Raw genomic sequence first — 23,129 nt, 5'->3', positions numbered from 1 at the left:
TTGACAAACCTTAATATGAAATTAGATTATATTTTAAGTATTTATGAATAAATTTTATATAATCTATACTGAATGTTTAAACTAAGTGAGTTGAGAGGTTTTTCATTTCTCTGTGCTAATTACACATTAATTAGTTTAAGCATTAGATTGTTAAAAAGACCCACAGGACTCAGATTATACTGATGAAACAACTTTAATATAAGCAAGAAAATACATCACAGCAATAACAGGAGAAAGATATGCATTGGAAGGGTCCAAAGATCTGAGGCTCACAATTCTTTGTCCTTCTGCTTGCTGGGTTACACAGAACAAGCTTTTATTCATACTGGTGGTCTGGAAGCTCTACCAGCTCATGTGCTAAGACCTCAGTCCTAGGAAGATTAAGCTCTGCTTCCGGCAGGGTGTCTGCAAGTGAGCTGGTCACATAGGCACATTCCAGCTACCTAACCAGCCTCAGCCCTCAAAATTGTCAGCTCCACCAAAACCGAGTGCTAGGCAAAAATCTGATTATTTTGTTAAACAATGCTGACTGGCTGGTACATTCTGCCCTGAAACAACTCACAGATGCTTCGGTAAAAGCATTTATCTTTAATAGGTACATTTTAGAGTTTCAGCCAAGGGTCAGCAGAGCTCTAGGAACCTCGTAGATAAGCATTTGGTCAATTCAGACCTGCTCAGATTAACTCATACTGTTCACTATTTCACATAAAAGCAAAATGTCACTAAACTACTTTGCTTTACATTTGAGTTGAAACTAAAATGGCTCTTTTCTACAAGTCTAGAGTCAATGTTTTCAAAATAGATTCTCCAAGCCCAATTTAAACAAAATGGAAGGGATGTACTGCTGCAGGCAGCTCTTTCTCCCGCTGGCATGCCTCCTTCTCAGCCCTCACCTTCCACTTCATCTCCAGGATGGCCCTTTCCACCTCCTCCAGGGCTCGCTCCCTTTTTTCCACAGCCCTCTCCCGCCATTCCACTGCCCTTTCCCTCCTAAGCACCTCCTTTTCCCTTTGGCTGGCCCACAAAGCCATGGTGCCCACCTGCTCCAAGAGCCTACCCCAGTCACCCTCAATGCCCATGGGGAGCTGGGGCCCGTGGGGCTTTGGATCCTGGCGCTGCCCAGCCTGACCATGGCCACTCTTCTCCAGCTCTTCTCTGTGCATGCTTTTCAGATGCTTCCACAGTGCAGTGGTGCCCACATTGACCCCAGGGCCACGGCTCACCTGCCTACCACACAGGCGGCAGGTGGCATACTGGTTGGGATGGTGCCCAGCACGAGCAGGGGCTAGGTGGAAATACTCCCATGCCTCAGAGAACCGGGTGCCCTTGTTGTGGGGCGTTGGAGTGGGCACAGCACTCACAAAAGGGCCAACCAGTTCTCCTGTCTCACTAATCTCTTCCTCTTCCTTCATCTCTAAGTCCCCTTTTGCCTTCATCATGGTTCCCTCCTCTTCCTCCTCTTCCCGCCTCATCATGTCACCTCTTCTACAGCGTTCTTTATGGTGTGCCTAGATTTGAGCCAAAAGCTTATTTGAACCACAAGATTAAATATGTATTTGGGAAGGGCTTGTGGTAACTCTTGGGGATTCACAATAATGGCCAAAGTCTGGCCACACCTGGGTGGTGTGAGGTTTCTTCCTTTCTGCTTCACTGGAGAGTCAGGGGTGAGTCAGATACAAGCCAAACGGCCCAAGAGTGCATTCCTTTCATGCCCCAGATACTTACTTATCCTCCCTTGACTAGGCCAGAAAGACAAAACATATCACTTCCTGTAGCAGAGGTGTTCTCTCGTCCAACAATGACAAAGCTCTTTGATGAACTCAGTGTTCTCTGCATCAACTACCACGACAGGTATTTTTGAATATTGAAAATTTTAGGTTTTCTTGTTTCTCCTCCTGGTTGTTTCCACTGTTTCTGTGCTTCTTATTTCCTATAAATGCACTTTGGAGGCAGGAGAAACAGCCTCAGGGTTCAGGCTTTTCAGGACCAACAGAACTGGGGCCTCAATGGGTCTTGCTCAGAGTAGGTAAAAGCAAACACAGGCAGATGCTGGTGCAGGAGACAATCTTGCTTCCTAAGAACTGTTGCAACAAGCAATCCAGAGTAGACAAAGCCTATGAGGATCTGGATAATAAAGTTCCCAATGCAAGGTCAGTTTGTCCTTAGAGGCATCTCTTGGAGGCCAGGAGTCTAAGAAATCCAAAAAGCAAGCTCAGCTGTTTCAGCAGGAGGAGCTGGGATGCACAGAGGAGAAGGTGGAGCACATCGTCACAAACATGATGTTGCCTGGCTGTCCTTAGCAAGCAGCTCACCATACTCCACCTTCTCCACCAGGATCACCTGCAAAGCCAACAGCCAATAAGACCTTTCTGAGGCACCTTACTCCAGATGTTTTGCTCTTTACCTCATTTTAAAGATAAATAAGTAAATGGAAAATCATATTACATTTAAAAACAGCCCGACTTCTCTCTCCTTTCTTGGGTCATTTCTTAAATTAACGAGAGCATTATTTAATCAAGCTTTGCAATCCTGAACAGTTAGGAAATTCCCCCCAGCCACAAGTGGGTACTTACAAGCAGGCAAGGCTCTGGACTTCTCTCTGATCTTTCCTGCGCAGAGTGAAAGCACTCTTGCACACCTTGGATGGCTATTAGCTGACTCCTACCCCCAGAAGGAGGGCACCTCCTGTTCTGGTTTCCTCCCACTTCTAGGGAAACATTGTTTCCAGGTAGGTGTGTCTGTGCCTGTCGGGTTTTTCTGCAACACTTAGACACAGATGCAAACCTTTTCTCCACCCACTCCACCACCAAGAAAAGGATGTTCCTGGCATATGTCATGCAGCAAAACAGTAAGTCAAGCACCTACAAGTCTTAGTTCTCTTTTTTGATGACTAGATTACCTAGCCTCTCAAGTAAAGCAAGCGATTTGAAGGGAGAAGAGTGGGAAAGGCTGAAATATTAAATGTATACACACATATATATTATATATACATACATTATATGTAATATGCATAATATATATATATGTGTGTGTGTATACATATTTAGAATGAGAAGGAAAACCTACCAAGAGGAGATAGGAAGACTCCAAAGAAGGTGTCAATAGAAGAAAAAAAAGCTTTGTGTTATAAAAGGAAAGATAGAAATGGCATAGCAGGCCAGGCGCCATGGATCATGCCTGTAGTCCCAGCACTTTGGGAGGCCGAGGCAGGTGAATCACTTGAGGTCAGGAGTTCGTGGCCAGCTTGGCCAACACTGTGAAACCCTGTCTCTACTAAAAATGCAAAAATTAACCAGGTGTGGTTGTGCACGCCTGTAATCCCAGCTACTCGGGAGGCTGAAGCAAGAGAATCGCTTGAACCCAGGAGGTGGAGGTTGCAGTAAGCTGAGATCATGCCACTGCACTCCAGCCTGGGTGACAGAGGGAGACTCTGTCTCAAAAAAATAAATAAATAAAAATAAAAAAAGAAAGAAAAGAAAAAGAAATGGCATAGCAGAAAATATGTAGAGGTTGACAGTTAAATTAAAATAGAAAAAAAAGATGGGGAAAATGATTCAAAATAGGAATGAGACTGGGAGGAGTTTTAGAACATGAACCACATTTCTAAACCAAATCTTGGAACACAAAGTCTAGAGAGAGTATAGAATATTTGAAATTTGAATCATTTCAGAAAATCTGCACCTAGAGAATTCATGAAAGTCAAATCTTTTCAAAATTTTTAGAAGTTAACAAAAGAGTTCTTCAGTGAGCCAGTTGCCTTCGTAAAATAATAACACCCCCACTTACTCCTGATATTACTATATTGTCATCTTTGGTGGGTTAACTAAAGATAAAGGAAATGAATCATAAAAATGGTTAATGTCACTGGATTAATGCAAACCTTTGTATCTTTTTCTTTTTTATTATTATTATTATACTTTAAGTTTTAGGGTACATGTGCACAATGTGCAGGTTTGTTACATATGTATACATGTGCCATGTTGGTGTGCTGCACCCATTAACTCGTCATTTAGCACATCTCCTTTACCTTTTTATCTCTTCCTGGACCAACTGGAGATAAAAATCAATCTTTGGCATCTATTGAATTAAACTGAACACTCTCCTTTACTTAATAAAAATGTATTTTAGAGGATCTGGTTTTGCTTTTAATTTTTTAGTGGAGAGAATAGCATCCCTGGCCCATATTGGTATCCCCATTATCTGGAAAGGCAAGTGTTGAACGGATGGGAATACTGGGAGCTATGGTGTTTGCCACCTAGCATCTTGGATATGCTAGACAACCCCCTCTGAAATTCTCTTGTTTCATTGGGATTTCTGTGGCAACGTACTGAGAAATGGTAAACTTCTGTAGGATTTCACCAGGAAAATGTTATTTAGCATTCTCGAATTTGGTTTCTCAGCTCTATAGGCCCAGACTTCTTGGGAGTAACTAGTCTGAGGATTGGCACACAAATCATCACATACATTTAATTGTTCTTTACATGTTAACTAGTATATTCATTAGTTGTGGAAAATATCTGGGAACTTAGAACTAGGGCTGGTCATATGTAAAATATATACATCTCTTGATGAGAAAACAAGTAATTATAAATGGAATTATAATTTTGAAGAGTCTCAGATAAAACAATGGGAATCCAATAATTCTCACTGGATATTTTCACCAGACTGTTAAAGAAAGTATCATCCCCCAAAGAACAAACATGGCATTGAAAATAAAACATAACTAGCCCTGCATCTAAGTTCTCTGCTTTCATAATATAGTTACTTCTTTCATTTTTTTATTTCAATACACTTTTTATTAAAAAATATGTTGGACTGAGATTAAGGAGACATCATTTCTAATTGTGCCATTCACTATTTTCCACTTCCTCAAACCACTGTGTGCCTTCATTTTTCCATCTGTCAAATGGCAAAAATAAGACATGCCCTACCTATCCTTAAGATTAAGCCAATAATTGTTTTTAAAAATTAGGAAAATGCTTCACAAGTAAAAAGTGGGATATTTATATAAATTGGTTTCTGTGGAAGTTACAAATAGTGTCGTACGTTATTTGGGGCACAGAAACAACATGTAGATCCCCTTGAGCTTTTAATTTAACAGACTATTCTTCTCTGGCCTCTGTTTGCTATAGCTTTTTCCTTCTATTCTTTGGTTTCCATTTAGTATTATCTTATTCTGCTTACATAGAGTTAAGGTTTCTCTTTTACAGAACCCAGAATCCAGACTTGGGACATTAGTATAGTCCTAGATCCTTAAGTTGACCTAGGAGTATAGTCGGAAGTTTATAACATCTCTATAGGAGATAGATAGCCCATTTATAGTGCACATTCTAACACAACCTATATTAAAAGTAGACACTGCCGTCTGTTTATTCAGTTAGAAGTGGAGAAACTCTTTTTTACCAACTTATGTTATATGAATGTTAGTAAGTTGTAAGGAGTACCAGTTTCTTAGGAATTTGCAAATAATCCTTTTTCTGTCTTTACCCCAGAGAAGATTTACCTGCTTACTAAAGAATGTATTTCCCAAAGCAAATATCACATGGTTTATAGATGGAAGTTTTCTTCATGATGAAAAAGAAGGTAAGGAAATTAATCAATGGAAATAAGTTCGGTACAAAAAGAAAACAAAGAACATTAGAAATTGTCATTGCCCAAGTTGATCTTGGCATTTAAGAATGATTCTCTTTCCAAGAAAAACATCATTCTGCCTACCAAATGTCATTTTCTGATGCTTCATCTGGCTCTTCCAAGGGGGTGAAGTGTAACATTTTCCAGGATAAAAGAAATACAATTGATTTAGACAAACAACATCCAAACATTTTATTCAACTATTAGTAAAAGGAATATCTTAGATGAGGACAAAAAGTTTAAGTCTACATATATTTATTAACACGTTTTCTGCCTTTATAACATAGCTACCTGTTTTTCCGTGTCTTTCTTATTTCAATAGAATATGTTCAATTAACTTAGCACCACTGCTTTAAATCAGCCAATAAATAATTTCTACCTTTTTATGTGAGAATCTGAGGCAGGTGTTGTTGGAACACTAGAGAAAGCCTATGTAAAAGAGTTGGCTCCTTGACAAGGCACGTGTTCCCCAGGAGGATTAAAAGTTCCTGGAGGAAGAACACACATCAAGACAAGCTCAGGTGAAAATTCACAAAGCCACATTTTTATAGATAGTAACCATGACAGCCTCTACCAGAATAATCTCAGCTGTCCCTGCCTGAACAACAGCTATTCTCCTTTCTCCTGAGTCATTTTTCCTCAAAGTTCAATCTGTCTTCAATAATAACTGAGTCACACAACTCTTTCTGAATTATTTTTATTTTATTTTATTTTATTTTATTTTGAGACGGAGTCTGGCTCTGTTGCCCAAGCTGGAGTGCAGAGGCGCGATCTCAGCTCACTGCAAGCTCCGCCTCCCGGGTTCACGTCATTCTCCTGCCTCAGCCTCCCCAGTAGCTGGGACTACAGGCACCCATCACTACACCCAGCTAATTTTTTGTATTTTTAGATGAGATGGGGTTTCACCATGTTACACAGGATGGTCTCGATCTCCTGACCTCGTGATCCGCCCGCCTCAGCCTCCCAAAGTGCTGGGATTACAGGCTTGAGCCACCGCGCCCAGCCCTTTCTGAATTATTTTTAAATGATAAAATTGAAAGCTTACGTTAATGAGTGTATTGATCACTTGATGCATTTTGAGATTATTATTGGTTTTATTAGTTATTTTTAAAAAAATTCACCCACAACAGTGACAGAATGCAATTCTAAAAATATAGGTTAAAAGTTATTATAGGCCAGGCACAGTGGCACACACTTGTAATCTCAGCACTTTGGGAGGCCAAAGCGGGTGGATCACCTGAGGTTAGAAGTTCGAGACCAGCCTGACTAACATGGTAAAACCCCGTCTGTACTAAAAATACAAAAAAATAGCTGGGTGTGATGGTGGGCATGTGTAATACCAGCTACTTGGGAGGCTGAGGCAGGAGAATCTCTTGAACCTGGGAAGCAAAGGTTGCAGTGAACCAAGATCGCGCCATTGCACTCCAGCCTGGGCAACAAGAGTGAAACCCTGTCTCAAAAAAAAAAAGTTATTATAAATATATTCTCCTGTTAAATAAGGCCTGCATAGGCAAAGCACCCAGATTTCACTAAACTAGAGGCTAGATTTTGTGGTTAGAATTGCACTGGCACACAACTGCATTTAGCTATTACTTTGGTAAGTAATTACATCAGAATTGGTGTTAAGAACCTGTAATGTGTAACTTACAAAGAGCCATAGAAATTTGTAAGTAAACATCAAGCAATCTGATAGAAAAATGAATAAAGTGTATGCAGTTTTCCACTTTAGAGTTGATGCAAATGGGTATTAATCATATGGAAGGATGCTCAACCTTATTGAAAATTCAGGTTGAAGTAAATAAGGCAAACATGAGATGCATTTCCCCTCATCAGCCTGGCATCTATTAGAAAGACTGATAAAATATATTGTTGTCTAAAATATGGAGGAAAGGACACTCTTATACAACAGCTATAATTTTTTTGGAAAGCAAATCGCAAACAGTCTTTGATCCAGCAAGATCTATTCTACAAAAATAAAAGCACCAATACATAAAAAAAAGAAAAAAAAAAAGAACCTGTAATGTGAAAAAACTGTAAGAATCCAGAAAATTCTGACATATAGTGATAGTTGGTTTTACATTAATTTTCTGCTGCCAAGTATGCTATTTGGAGGTTGTACTAACCTAACAGTTTAAAACAGAGTTTAATTTCTAAAGAAGACTCACAGGACCCAAAATGCAATGCTTACAAATCTATAGCTTACTTCAAGAAGAGGAGACAACATAGCAAAAAGATTACAATATGCAGCATATGCTGTCCTACACTTATAGCCAGGAGTCCAGAGAAGTCAGATATGAGCTCCTTCGTCCTCCCTCTCTAAGGGCCACAGCCAGACACACTTTCTCTCTCAGATCAGAGACTACTGATACATACACAGAAGATCTCAGAAGTGGGTAGTCCAAAACGGAGTCCCAACTGAGATTGCTTTATATTTTACTGGTCACTTAGGTATATTCCTGCGACATAACCAGACCCCACAGCAGAGCTCTCCCAAGGTCCAACCTAGGCTAGGTATAAATTATCAGTCTCACAGTTGTCAACACACAATGCTGATGAGCTGGGATAATCTGCCCCAAAACATTTTGGACACATGGTCACAAACCAAGCAACACTATTAGTCAATATATTTTATACCCTGACCATGGATCAATGATATGTAGGAGCTTGAGCAAACAGCTCAAGTTAATTCCAGATCTGCTGAAATTGACTCTCACTGCAGAGAAGCTGCCATTTGACCACTTTAGACTCTACATTACCATAAATTGATCATGCCATGCCTTGGCATTATTGTATGGCTCATACATAAAATGTTAGTGTTGAACCATGTTCTTATCTGTCTGGCAGGAATATATATTACTAATGAAGAGACAAAAGGCAAAGATGGATTTTTGGAACTGAAGTCTGTTTTAACAAGGGTACATAGTAATAAACCAGCCCAATCAGACAACTTGACCATTTGGTGTATGGCTCTGTCTCCAGTCCCAGGAAATAAAGTGTGGAACATCTCATCAGAAAAGATCACTTTTCTCTTAGGTGAGTTGTCTATTTAATAAGATCAACAAGAGTTTGCCAAGACTGCCATAAATTCAGAACATCTTTAATGGGAACATTATCACTTCCATAACGTTTTAATCTCAGAAAACTTTTTATGTAACTCAAAACTGTTTCAAGTTATCAAACATTTTTGACAAGTAGGACTCCAGTGAAAAGAATTCTTCAACTAAAAAGAAAATAGTCGATTCATGTTTTCACAAAGAATTTCTGCTGCATACAGCAAATTTTTTGTTCAAATTTAATTCATCATAACTCTTAATTAGCTAGCATTTTTGTTAATCCATCACATAATGAAAATTCATACTAATACTGATTATCAAGAAAGATTTAAAAGACCCTAAAATTCTTTCTGCATCATTAGAAACACTCTATTATGTACAACATATATACTTTTAATATTTAGGAATGGATAAGATGAGTAAAATAAAAATACCATAAAAATAGGGATTGTATCTTAATAATTGTAGTATCCCTAGGTTCAAGAACTGTATTTAGCTAATAGAAGATTTTTATGATTGAAAATTGATACATAGGATTACTCTAGTTATTATATCATTTGACTAACCAGAGTATTTACTACCCTGAAACAGATGAAATAATGGTGATTTTACTACATAAAAGATGAACTAATACCTCAATAAATACAGTGACAACAGATATGCCTGAAGAAAAATAGAAGTAATGGCAACTGTCAGATATTCATATTTAACAGTAATCTTATAAAACGTAAATAGATTTGCAAATCATTATTACAACTCTATAGGAGCATTGACCTCTTAAACTACATCCTATTTTCAGAGATATCATAATCTATCACATACTCATAAAAACACAGAATAATTTAAGAAGGAAACAGTTTTTCTTTGTTACAAGGGCACAATCCGCATCTTGGGTTCTGTCCAGCTCCTTCACAGGTGCAGTGGTTGGTTATGAAGAAGAGTGTATGCCCAGCACAAATCTATCCCCACTACTCAGAAGCAGTTGTGATTCTGATGCCAGGGCATTGGCATCGCTCCCGTAGCCCTGCCTGTGTGTCTGTGTATATGTATATGTATGAACATATCATCCTGTGTACTTTGAGTTAATCATTCAGAAATTATGATGTATTTACACTAAAATAGCCTTACTCAACTTCATCTAATTCCCTCAGGAATAAGTCAGCTCCTTCCTGGAAAGCTAGACATAATAGGGTTGCAGTCTTGGAACAATGTGGAGGTGGCTGATTCTCACATAGATTTGTCAGTAGCTTTGGCAGAATCTAAGGATGTGAGCTAAAGGACCCCAAAAGCTCAAATTCCTAAAAAGAACCCTATTCCCATTATAGGCAGAACCATGTCTGTAAAACTAATATTTTCTGATGTTAAAACAGTGCTTGATTTCAGTATCAGAAAATAATGAATACCTTTTTAGGTAATAGGAAGAACACTGATTCTGATACTGAAAACATACTGTAATTCCAATTGTATAGGGCAGACCTTGATCTAGCATAATTTGGGGCTCTGAACAGGTGGTTAATTTTAAATTGCCAAATGAGTCTTTATCCTTTATGATCAAATATTAAAGACAATTAATCTTTAGGAGTTCAATGTCTCAAAATTGTAGCTTACATTCTCATCCCATTCTGGCATATATCTATGTGACTGACTTAGAAGATGCAGTCAAGGCTCTATAAAGCAATGTCATCACTGTATTATGTCTCCCTATCGTTGCAAGCTCTTAAACACTTACTTCCACACATGCTGTCTGTCTGTGATGGTACTGCCGGATGCTTTATGAACTCTGGAGTAAACTTCTGATGTGTGGTGCAAGAGTCATTGCCTTATCAAGCTATTTATTGTTGACAAGATACTGAGATGAAGACACAGAAGAAAAATCTGCCATCCCTGAGTGCTAGATTAGAGAAGTGCTAAGAATATTACACAGCAGGAAAGAGTTTTAGTGAGAGAAGGGGAGAAGTTTTGCTCTCTTTCATCCCTTTTGTTTCCAGAAAACGGTATTAATGTTGGAGAGTGTGAGGTAACAGCCCTTTGAGGTGATTCCTTCTCCACCTACGCCCAGTCTCCCAAGTGCTCAGTGATCTCTATTCTAGAAAACTCAAGCAGGGCATGGGATTAGGGTTAGGGTGATCAGTGACTCTTCAGGCAGCTATTTGTGCACTATGACCTGCAGAATTCCCATGATCCACAGTAACTACCACTAAGAAAAAAAGCCTTTCAGAAATATCATGGACCAGGCACAGTGGCTCATGCCTGTAATCCCAGAACTTTGGGAAGCTGAAGCAGAAGGATTGCTTAAGTGCAGAAGTTCAAGATCAGCCTGGACAATATAGTGACACTTTGTCTCTACCAAAAAATTCAAAAAATCAGCCAGGCATGGTGGCGCACATCATTAGTCTCTGTTACTCGGGAGGCTGAGGTGGGAGGATTGCATGAGCCTAGGAGGCTGAAGCTCCAGTGAGCCATGATCATGCCACTACACTCCAGCCTGGGCAACAGAGCAAGGCTTTGTCTCAAAAAAAAAAAAAAAAATCCCGCCCTGCTAGCATGTCAAAATGTCTAAAATCATGGCACTGCTGAGTCTATTTTGGGCAGATTTAAAGAGCTGGGTTTTGTGGGTTTTGTTTTGAGGAGTGGATAGGAGATATTTTGTCTTGTTTTAATGCAAAAGTTGAGTGCAGTACCCCCTTGTGTATAATATTTTGGTTGTCATCACCCTTGACAGAGATTTGTTTATTAAATGGATTTCTGACTGTAGCTGTTGAGATCAAGACCTTTGGGATAGAAAGAGAGTTAAGCATTGACAGTTGTGTGGGTGTATGTGTGTGTAAGTATGAATGTGTATCTTCGCATGTGGAAAGAGGAGTAATAAAAAGATATGTTAATAGTGGAACAGGAGGACCACTGCATATTGGTGTGGAAGATGCCAGACAAATACTTCCTGTTTCATGACTTCCCTCAGTGCAGCTGGCCTCATACCCTTGACTGATCCTTCCTGAGAGTATCAGTTGAGAACTTTAATATGCATATAAATCACCCAGGGATCTTGCTAAAATACAAAAATTCTGATTAAGTAAGTCTAGGTGGGACCTGATATTCTGCATTTGTAACAAGACCCTCAAAGAAACATGTTTTGCTTGTCTACGGACAACATTTTGAGAAGAAAGGACCTAGCAAGCCCTGGGATTTAGCTTACTTCTAGGTGGAAAAGATAAGGGCTTATACAAGCTCTGAGGAAACCCCAGAATTAAGCCAGTTGCCCTGTGGGACAGACCCATGGCTGCTGCTGCCCATGAGGATGGTTCTGAGAGCCCTGCCAAGCCTACTCAAATGGACACACCCAGGAACAGATGAAGTGGCTTTAGGCGGCAGCTTACCCTCTTATGACATTATGGTAAATGCAATGATCTGGAAACTGGCAGAGGTGTTTCTGCTAAATTCTGCATTTGGGTTTTGGGAAACTGTTTCTCCTCTTTAGGTTTTAACCACTCTTTTCATACCTCCTGAGTTTTGTTTTGACCAAGGCAGAGTTTCCACTTTACAGTCTAATCTAAAACTAGACAGACATTTTTAGGCCCCATGTTTTATGTTGAAATATAAATATGGTCACCTCTGTCACAGGGCAAAGTGTTCATCTCAAAATGCACATCTTACAATAATATCTTCTTAATGCACTATTAGGCTGAACACCTCAGCTTACAAAATCACTTGGTGATAAAATATGGCAGAAAAGTATCCTAAAACTGAAATGTTCAATCAATGAAAAACAAACGTTTCCCATTGTGGAAACTGAGCATAACGCATCAATATCTTCTGTTCCAGGAACTGGCAACCTTCTTCTGTAAAGGGCTAGATAGTAAATATATTTTAGGCTTTGTAGACTTTTTAATCTCTACCACAGTTACTCAACTCTGTCACCTTAGCACAAAAGCAACCACGGATAATATGTAAAAAAAAAAAAAGGGAAAAACTGTGTTCCAATAAAATTTTTATAAACATGATTTCACTGTAGGCCATAGTTTGCCAACCTCTATTTTAATCAATATACAGAGAAAAACATCTAGGCATTTATTTTCCAAGCCAATGCCCTGTCTTATTAAGGTACCACTTTGGAAGATAATGCTTATGACCCACCAGCTGTCAGACACACACTTAATGCTGGTCTTCTTTCTTTCAGTGTTAAGAATAAATTTGCATGCATTCATTCATCTGCTTCCATTTGCCAGAATCCATAAATATGGTGAAGAGCAAAATAGTGACTTCCCTTGAGGGGCATACACGATGTCACAGAGTGATAAGGCATTTGCTAGGGTAAACGCTGAAGGGTGAGCACATCACAAAGATCCCCAGGCTTCCTCAGCTTGAGAAGGTACATTCAGGGAAGTTTGGGGTCAGGAAACCACATAAATTAAGATCAAGAAGTCCCAGAAGTCACAGAGAGAATATTGTGTTTCAGAAATTGGGTTGAAATATTGCTTATTGGATAGAGGGGATTATTTGAGAGAGATGGAAAAAATGATAGGCAACATCAGGAAATTGGGAGTATAATGACAGCCCAAATCATAATTAAACTTGTGTGTCATGCTGAAGAGTTCAAACTTATTTTGGATGTATGAAGAAAAAGGATGGTCATTTTGTTAACCTATTCATATACTTCCCATATAACTGTCCTCCACCTCCTCAGAGATTATTTGCACAAAAGCATTCATATAGTAGTGGATCAGAGCTAGCTATGAGTGCCACCCACAGCCACTGGCAATAGCAGTGCTACTAACAATGAGAATAGAACATACATGCATCTAGCTTAGAAAAACAAATTCCTCCCACTGGGCTATGTGCTATCAAGTGACATAATGTAAGTAAAATATACTTGTCCCTTAAAGTACATTACAGAATAGAACCAATAGTTTAATTAGTAATTAAACATCCAAATAATTGATATATATCAGCAGATGTGTAACACTGTAACTGGTAACATTATATCTACAAAAATCATAAAATCTTCTAACTTCGAAATCATCTAAGCACATTTAACCCACATGTTCCTAAAGTCAATAGAGCCTTCTGGCATTTGTAAATTGTCCTTCCAATAGGGCTATTTTTAAATACAGTAATGGAGATTTAAGGAATTGACATAAATGTAAAATATAAGTAAAACCACATTCTAGCCTCTATTCCAGATCCCCCCAACACAGACACACACACACACACACACACACACACACACACAAAAGAAAAAGTTGTAGCCAAACAAAAATATTATGACAAAAGTTGACATGTTAGAAAGCAGAATAACATCACAAGTTTACTAATGTTACATCAAATTGGGTAGTTGTATCATTGTTTCTACTCTTGCTGATATAAAAATTTTTGTGAGTTTATGGATTTTGTAAACTGCATGATTACTTTTCAAACACTTGAAAATATTAAATGCTATAATAGTTTTACCAGGTCTTGGTAAAGTGTAACTTTTTCCAGAGAGCCTTCTCAGACCTCCCAATCTTTATCGGTGCCCCTTCATTGCGTTCCTGCGTCCACCTATGCTTTCCACTGTCATGGTACTCAACACAATGTTTGGCTGCCTAGTTTCCAGGCCATAGGCCCTTTAAGGACAATCCCATGTCTTTGTCATTCATCATTATATCCCACTGCCTTGACCTTAATAGGCCCCCAATATTGATTTGTTACATGATGAATAAATAAAGGAAAGTGTATTTAGGAACGAAGTCAATACTTTATCTTTTGATTACAATCTTTTGTTCATTATAAATATCTTTCTAATCCTTTCAGGTTCTGAAATTTCCACAACAGACCCTCCACTGAGTGTTACAGAATCTACCCTTGACACCCAACCTTCTCCAGCCAGCAGTGTATCTCCTACAAGTAAGAATGTTTTCACACTGAGCTATTGATTTAACCAAGCAGATTGATAACGATAAAATTTCAGCAAACTTGCATGATTCATGCCTGTTTCTTAGCTATGACTTTTTTGGGGCTGAAATTGGGTTTTATTTTTTAACAGCTTTATTGAGATATAATTCACGTCACATTAACTCACCCATTTAAAATGTATGATCTAATGGTTTTTAGTATGTTCACGGACTTGTACAACCATCACCACAGCCAATTTCAGAACATTTTCATCATCTAATAAGGAAACTCCTAAACATATTAAAGTATCATTCTCATGGCTTCAAAGAGTTAACATAGCTTCCAAAATCCTTTACTTAAAGCCCTGGGAAAATCAAGGTCAATAAATATTCAGTGAGGAATTTAAATTCTGTATTTATTATTAAATACGTTAATAAATTGACAGTTGTTCTCCAAAACAATGTTCTCAGTGGGGAGTTTGAGAGATTGGTTGTAAATGGGGATAGGCCAAAGGAGGTTAAATCCTTTTAAATTTAAATTTGTTCTGGTTCAAATTAATGTTGACAAAGTTGACTGGTGAGGACTATGAATTCAGCCCTCCCATCTGAGGCATCATTAATAATGGAGGTCAGTCTGGGTCAGCAGTACTATGGCAAAGGAGTGGCAGTGACTCTCAAAAGTTGTCATTGATGCAACAAATCATAAATTCCCATGTCTGCGGCTTTTGTGTCTAACAAAGAACCATGGTGACTCTCTAATACAAAAAAGCTTATATTCTATGTAAAGTAGAAGTATGGCTCTCATTTCTCATTTAATTAAAACTATCAATTTTAGCTCAAAATGAGAACTGAAAATGGAATAAAACAAAAGCAGTCAGTAGGAATGAACAATTCCTTTGGCTGGTAACCTTTGGCACGTAGCCTGCAGTTGCTGTCACAGGTTAATACTTCTCAGAAAATGAAGCAAGTGGCAGAAAAGCTTGCAAACCACCCATCAAAAGTTTGACATCCATCTGATTTTCTCATGTGCTTAATGTTTTCTAATTTTTCTTTTCTTCTTTTTTTGGAGCCTCTTTTTCTTCTACTTTTAACTCACCACCGGTTAATTATGGCATTTTTCATTCAACAAGTATTAGCATATTCAAAAATAATAAAACCTTAAATCTCTCTAGTATCCTGTGTATTAGTTATCCATTGCTGCATTAAAAATGCCCCAAATTTTAGCAATTTACAAAACATATATTGTCACATATGGTTTCTGGGGGTCAGAAATTCAGGAGCAGCCTAGCTGGAAGGTGCTAACCTGGGTTCTTTCATGAGGTGCAGTCACACTGTTGGCTGAGGCTTCAGTCATCTGAAGGCCTAACTGGAACTAAAGAATCTGATTCTAAGCTCTAGCATATAGATGATCTCAGTTCCTCAGCACGTGGTCTTCTCTATAGCTCTGCATACAATATGGCAGTTGGCTTCCTCTGGACCAAGTAATTCAAGAAACAGAGTGACTAAGTCAAAAGCCATATTGCCTTTTTATGGCCTAGTCTCCAAAATTGCATGTCATTACTTCTGCTTTATTTTATCTACTAGAAGTAAGTCACTAGGTCCATCTTATACTCAAGGGGATGAGAATTAGGCTCCAGGTCTCAAAGAATCTATGAACAAATTAAAGCCACCATATCCTGTCATTTAGAAGTGTCTGTAAATAAAAGGCAATGTGGTTTGATCTTCTTTATTATGAGTGGTAGACAGAGCAAGCATTATTGTTCCCACTTGCCAGATGGGGACTTTAAGACACTGAGAGCTTAAGTGATCACATACCTAGTAAGTGACAGTGTTTTGCATTCACACCACAGTCTTATGACTACATTTAGTTCTCATCACATTAGATACCATTTTTTCTCCAGTTGGTCTAAACATATTATGAGAACAGGAACCGTATTTGTTTTTCCTCCTAGCACAGAGTAGGCAGTCAAAAACTATTAGTTGAATAACTAACTGAATGAATGAAAGAATTAATAAGAATAAGGTTCCTTCACTATGTAGATGTTATTTAATAGACTATTTAATGCTAAAGAAAAAAGATAAAAATATATTTCTGCCTTCAGAAAGGTTGCAGTCTACTTGGAAAAGAAGGTATACACACATAAAAATAATAATTCAAAATAGTAAGATGAAAGGTGATGTACCTTAGAATTAAAATGCCCAGGGAGAGATACAAACCAGTAAGTATTAGGCTTTGAAAGTTCTTTATGAGTTCATGGGCTCAGAAAATGTTACCTGGGAGAGATGAAATAACTTGACCTTTGAAGTGTGTATTGTATATATTTGACTCAGTGGAGAGCTTTCTCTGTTCTAAACAGAGAAAACAAAGTGAGCAGTTGTGCAGTGACAAAGATGTTTATGGGCATTTGAGAAAGCATCAGTAGATAAGCTTGGATCAAAGAGGTGGTGTTGTGTACCAAAAAAGCAGGGATGAAAATTGGAAAATGCAAACTAAACAAAGCCTTAAGCCCCAGTTTAAGGACTCCAAATGCTATCCTTTATGAAATGGGGGAAGGACCTCATTCCACTTTATTTTAGAAAGAAAGTGATATTACTCATTCATCAAATATTTATTGAGCACTTACTATATATCAGGTACCTTTGTAGGTGCTGTGAATACAGCAATGAACAAAACTGAAAAAAAATGTCCTTATGGCATTTATATTCTGCTAGTTAAAAGCAGACATGAATTTCTTCTAGTTGAATCTTGATGAGGTTAGTCTACATACACTAAGTCCTTATATCAGCGCTTACAAACACAATTCTTACTTCTGTGACAAAATTCAAAGCAAAAGAAAGCAGTTGTTACACTTAAGAAGCCTACAATTTAATATAGTTTTAGTATTAATGAAGGAAAGAAAGCACAGTCAAGTACCATATTTGTTTAAAAGTGGGGGGAGAATGCTACCTGATCTACCATCACACTAAGACGATGTAGTTGGGAAGTCTGTGCAGAATCAAAAGACCTCCGTAAAATAAGGTTCCACCACATTGGACCTGAGGATTGTGTTAGATAAGTGGTTGTCAACCAGCGTAATTTTGCCACTCCAGAGGACCTTTGGCAGTGCCTGGAGACATTTTTGGTTGTCACAATGAGGGTGGGAGGGTGCTACTGGCATCTAGTGTATAGAGGCCTGGGATGCTGCTAAACGTTGTAGAACACAGCCCAGAACAGCCCTCACAACAAAGAATTATTTGGTTCAAAATGTCAATAGCGCCAAGGCCAAGAAGCCTTGTTTTAGATCAAGGCTTAGGTGTAATTACAGTAGGTATCTCTTACTTTACAAAATCAAATCTGGATTTCTGTCAAGATGGCAACAATAGTTTATGTTTGGAATAATTTTCTATTTGATTTTGTATGTCAATAAAACTCATGTTAAACCAGTGACAGATTATGTCTAAATAAACTTATCTTTTTGGAATAATCACTGAATTACTCTTGAAAAATCCAAATTTTGTCTTGGCAAACTGGAGGGTAATTGTGAAATCACACGATGACTTCCTGACTCAGAAGCTGGTAGGATTCACCTTTGCATGTTCTTTGAAGAAAGGAAGCGAGCTGAAAGTATGTCACGGAAACCAACTTCAAAGGCTGTGGTTTCATTCCAAATTCTAAGATGTAATGAGCTTTATAATCCAGTCATCATTACGAAGCTGCATGTCTGGCTGCAAGCATCCAATTCTTATTTTTTCCTCGATGAAAGGATATTTTTTAAACAAATGTTGAAGGTCATGAAAGCAAAATTCTTTAACAAGGGGAGGAGAACTTAATAACTCATAACAAACTGCAGGAGCTATCCAGGGAAGCCCAGCTCAATTCAACCTGAACCAATTAGTGTTTGCTGAGTCCCAACTGCATTCTCAGCGCAGTTCAACGAAGACAGGCTGACAAGCTAAGTGGAGAGATGAGACAAGTCCATGTGGAACAATCAGAGACACATGATGAATCCAGGGTGGGGCTGTACAGACACAGTTCAGGAACTTCCATTGCCTTGAGGAGAGAGCCCTGTGCCTTTAAATTCACTGGCTATGACTTGGCTAAGAGTTACATAGCCTAAGAGATGCCAACCGGGTGTGGCAATCATCCAAGACACTTATTCATGAAACTAATAAGTATGGAGTGCCTACAACGTGTCAGGGACTTTTGAGGTGCTAGGATACAGTGATGAACAAGACAGACAGGGCTCCTGTTGCTTACAGAGCTTACAATCCTGTGTGACCCACTTGCCTTGCCTCCTATTTTACTGCCCACCAGTCCCTTTGGCTCTGCCTCCTATTGTTATGTCTGCACATGATCCTTAGACCCGATAATGTTGATTTTAATATTAAGCCCTTTCTAATGACTTAGCTGGTCCTCACTATCTGGGTCTTTCCATTCCTGGATACTTAGAGTAAAACACTAGGTCCAGTCTGCCTCTAACCCTCAGCCAGCACCCCAGGTAGACATAACTGATCCTAGGCAAGTGGATGATCAGACATTGAGGGGCACAGAGTAAAGGAAGCAACTGACCAGGGGATGCAACAAAACTACTGATTTATGAGTAAGTATGTCAGAAATGGTGGAGGATCAACCCGGAAGACATGTCATTTGATGAGATTAGAAGAAAGTAAATCAGAAATTCGGCAGTTGATAGGGGTATTGGATTCTAGTGTTAACAGGGGAATGCCAGAGAAAGTCTGCAAGGCAGTGAGAAGGCTCCAGTCATTTGTTTGTGACAGCAACTTCTGACCCCTTTGCTAGTCATGCCATACCTGTATTCAGGTGCCTCAATTGCTATCCAGTAGTTTCTGCCTTTATCAACATGTATCTGCTGCTGAAAAGTAAGAAAAGTCAGTGAGTGCTGGGGGAAACGAAGGGGGATCAGGGAAGTCTGCATGCAGGGTCTGGAAGAAAATACTGACTCAGGTGGAAGAAAGATGAGAAATGGATCTTCACATTTGCATCATAAGCAAAGGCGTAAAACAAAATGAGTGCAGGACATGAGAAGACAAGCAGGAGTTCTGACATTGCTTGTTGGGAGAGGGCTAAGGGTTGATTAGGTGGGGTGGAACAAGGTAAAGATGAGCTTCAACTCATTTAGCCCCAATTCATAGCCCACGGCCCAACATGTCTCCTTTATGCTGGACTGAAGGTCAGTGCCCACGTTATCCTGACCACGCAGATTGATGAGGCCGATTCAAATGTGTTTAGATGTAGTTGAAGGCCTGTATTGTCCAGTTAATGTCACTACTGTGTTTAAATGTCAACTAATGGGCTGTGAATTGGGGCTGTGATCTGAACAACAGATAGCTACTATGGCTTTTTTAGTATGTGGGAAAATGTCAGGAAAACAGAAGCTATGTATATGGTAGGTGATAGTTGCAAGAGCAGGGAGCAAGAAGACTAAGTGATATAGATTTAAAGTGGTTTAAGTTTATTTTCCATGATCACGAAGGTGGTTAAAAAAATGATATGGTCTGAACTAGAATGAGCATTTGTAGAAATGGAGAGTGCTGCAACAGAGGCTCACCAGGATTGTCTGCCTAAATACAAGGACTAAATAAAAGGTTTTCAGAGAACAATCATACAAGGACCTTTCCATTTTTTTCCTAGCAATTACATAAAAATGTTTACCAACTGCCATGATTGTATAATAATACTAAGCAATAATATTAATATTTATTGGTTGCCTCTAATGTGCATGGACTGTTCTAAACTAGTAAATGTATTTTCTCACTGAATCCTCCCAACAACACAATTACTTAGGTACTATTACTATCCCACTTTACAGATGAAGATACTGAGGCACAAAGAAGTTAAATAACTCACCCAAAGTCATGCAGAAAGTAGATGAGCCAGTATTGAGCCCAGATAGACGTCAGACCTTGAGTCTTACTGCCTCAAAGAGTACATAGTTGGTGCTGAATAAATGCCTTTAGACACTGAATAAATCCCTTCTAGTGTGAAGCTGTTATAGGTCTTAGGAAAAAGTCAAACATGACACCTATGCTTATATTAATCTCTCCCTTTTTTAGACCAGTGTTTTCCTGAGACATGCAGCATCTGAGAGTGAAGCTAACATTTTCTCAGTTGGAAATAAATTAGAGAAACCCCTCCTGCATTTGTAGCCCACCCCCGCCATCAACACTATTATCATATAATTCTCACTGTAGATATGAATCTACAGAATCCATACAAAACTCCAATGCTTTTCCTTGAATCCTGGGAAATTCTGTTTATTGTATCTTTTTCACCACCTTCCACCTGGGGTACACAACATTCTGCAGACTGGTAAAAGGATTTTTCTTTTTTCTGTATTTGTCACCTGTAAGTCAAGGTTAGCCTTCTTGATGACTAGTTTATTTTGGGTATTCATCTATTCAGTTACTCCCCTTTGGGGTGAGATTCCTCAGGGTAAAAGCTATCAGTTGACCTATTTTTCAGTTTATTTCATAATTATTGAGTATCTACAAGCTCACCACATGATGCGTGACAAGCTCTGTCCTGCTTACTGTCATCTTCCCCAAGGGAGTTCTGAAACTCTTTCTGGACCAGTAATCCAGCAATACACATTATTATTCCCCATTTAGTCAGCACATGCCCCAAACAATCCGCCTCCCACATGAGAACAATTTTATGCAGGGTTTAGGTTTAGGTTTAGGTTTCACACCACATGTCTCCTTTATGCTGGGCTGAAGGTCAGTGCCCACGTTATCCTGACCACGCAGATTGATGAAGCTGATTCAAATGTGTTTAGATGTAGTTGAAGGCCTATATTGTCCAGTTAATGTCACTACTGTGTTTAAAGGCTCTTTGTGCTGCAGGTAAATTAATGGAGGGCAATTACACATTTGTCCAGAAACTAGATAGATAAGTCTAAGTCTGTGCTATGCCAATAGGTGCTATAGTGATAGAATGAAAGGCCCAATGGAAATATTTCTATTTGAGACAATAAGTTAAGTTTTTAGGTTCAGTTTTACATTGGAATAAGGCAAAATCTTAGATAACAGAGTCTGACTAACCAGATAAGTTAACCAGCAGCTTGAAACTTACAAATAATTTTTACCTTTATACTTGGTTGATTAAATAAGCTAAACAGGGTAGGTTAGCAAAGAATAATTTTTAGTTTTTCCATTCTTCTCTGTTCAAATGAGATATATTGAATATTTTTTTCTTGGCCTCTAAAAGAAATTTCAGACAGATTATTTGGCTTTTTTGGTGATTTCCATAGAATAAATGCCATCTGGTCCCTTTCAGCCACAAGAACAGACTTGTGTCAATAATTAAAAACTCTTGTCAAATGTAATGTCAAAACTCAAAAAAGTTAATTTAGCCCAGAACTTCTTTCCTCTTCCTTCCCCCAAGTGTGGGTCTAACTCAACTTGGAAAGGCTGGGATATGTGAGGTGGGGGTAGGGAAGAAACAGGGAATGTCTCTGATTCCCTGGCTTGGCTCCATCCTCTCCTCCACTCCTAGCTGCTGGCTTGGGTCCCTCTTTATGGGGAATGGCGTAAGAAGAAGAGAGAGGTAGGTAAGTAAGGAACTTCCTTAATAGGCTGGATGTAATCTGACTTAGGTGTCCTCTGGATAAGGAGAATAAAAATTGCCATATTGACTTCATGGGGCACTCTGGCAGATTTTTCAGAAATCCCTGACTGTCCTTTGGCTGTTGTCCCTTGGTGCAGGCCATGCCTCTCTTCTGGTCTTCTGCTTCCTTCTCCCTGCAGCCTCTAAACTTCTGAAGGTCAGCTCCTCTTGGAGGCTTCTTTGTTCCTGTAGGTGTTCTTCCTGAGTGAGATTCTTTTCACGGCACCCTATTATGTCTGGAAAAATATGCACCTTTGCCTACTCTATGGGGGAAGTGCTCCTCTTCACCAGTGTGGCCCTGTCTGTCTTCTCCATGCCCACTCAGAGCCGCTAACCAACCATGGACTCCTAATGCAACCTCTCCAGCCTGCCCCTTTGTCCTAAATTCCAGGACACACAGGTCAAGAGATCTGAGTATTTCTCTCAGAGCCACACTTCACTTGGTCTAAAGTGAAGGAGCGGATTCTTCTTCATCTTCTCCATGAGGGAGGGCCTGATGCACAGAACCCTTCAAAGGAACTCTTAGCCAGGCTGCTCCCACCCCATCACACAGCTTTGAGGTTGATGATGGACCAGCACTGACAGGTCCCACTCCACACTGCCTCGAATGTCCTGCATAGGTGGGCTAGAACCCTGCTTTCAATGTGAGGTGGCTTGTGCCCTGTACTATGGTTCTTAACCTTTGGAACCTCATCTGAAATGAAGGTACAGGGATTCCATTTAAAAATTTTGTTCTGCATTAACCATTGAAGAGTTAAAGGAAATAAAGTGAAAATGAAGCAAACATGATGAGGTGATGGTTAACCCACTGAGAGGATCCACAGAAAGCTGTAGTTCTCAGCAATAGTGCGATGGATGGAAAATAAACACCGAGTTCTAAAAGCATTGGCCAAAGGTGAGGATGCTTGAGGAACATGAAGGGAGACAGGAGAATGCAGAAAAGGGAAAGCTTTCATGTGGGTGGTTCCTTCT

General features: G+C 39.1%; 2 protein-coding genes across 2 annotated transcripts in view; one reads left to right on the top strand and one right to left on the bottom strand.

Moving 5' to 3' along the window:
• CD96 (CD96 molecule) overlaps window positions 1-23,129 on the top strand; it is a 110,583-nt gene that overhangs the window by 50,288 nt on the left and 37,166 nt on the right. Inside the window, exons 6-8 of the mRNA XM_003776170.5 lie at window positions 5,493-5,583; window positions 8,476-8,664; window positions 14,472-14,564. Of these exons, the coding sequence (XP_003776218.4) occupies window positions 5,493-5,583; window positions 8,476-8,664; window positions 14,472-14,564 (373 nt within the window). The remainder of the gene's footprint in view (window positions 1-5,492; window positions 5,584-8,475; window positions 8,665-14,471; window positions 14,565-23,129) is intronic.
• On the bottom strand, window positions 22-2,832 carry ZBED2 (zinc finger BED-type containing 2). The gene is made up of 2 exons (XM_002813304.6): window positions 2,574-2,832; window positions 22-2,340 (listed from the first exon to the last, which is right to left on the bottom strand). The coding sequence occupies exon 2, from the start codon at window positions 1,473-1,475 to the stop codon at window positions 819-821; it is 657 nt and encodes a 218-aa protein (XP_002813350.3). The 5' UTR covers window positions 1,476-2,340; window positions 2,574-2,832; the 3' UTR covers window positions 22-818.

Source organism: Pongo abelii, chromosome 2, assembly GCF_028885655.2.
Source record: "Pongo abelii isolate AG06213 chromosome 2, NHGRI_mPonAbe1-v2.0_pri, whole genome shotgun sequence".
Classification (NCBI taxonomy): Eukaryota; Metazoa; Chordata; class Mammalia; order Primates; family Hominidae; genus Pongo; species Pongo abelii.
Note: the sequence above shows the minus strand (reverse complement) of the source record. Positions and strands in the feature narration are given on the sequence as shown.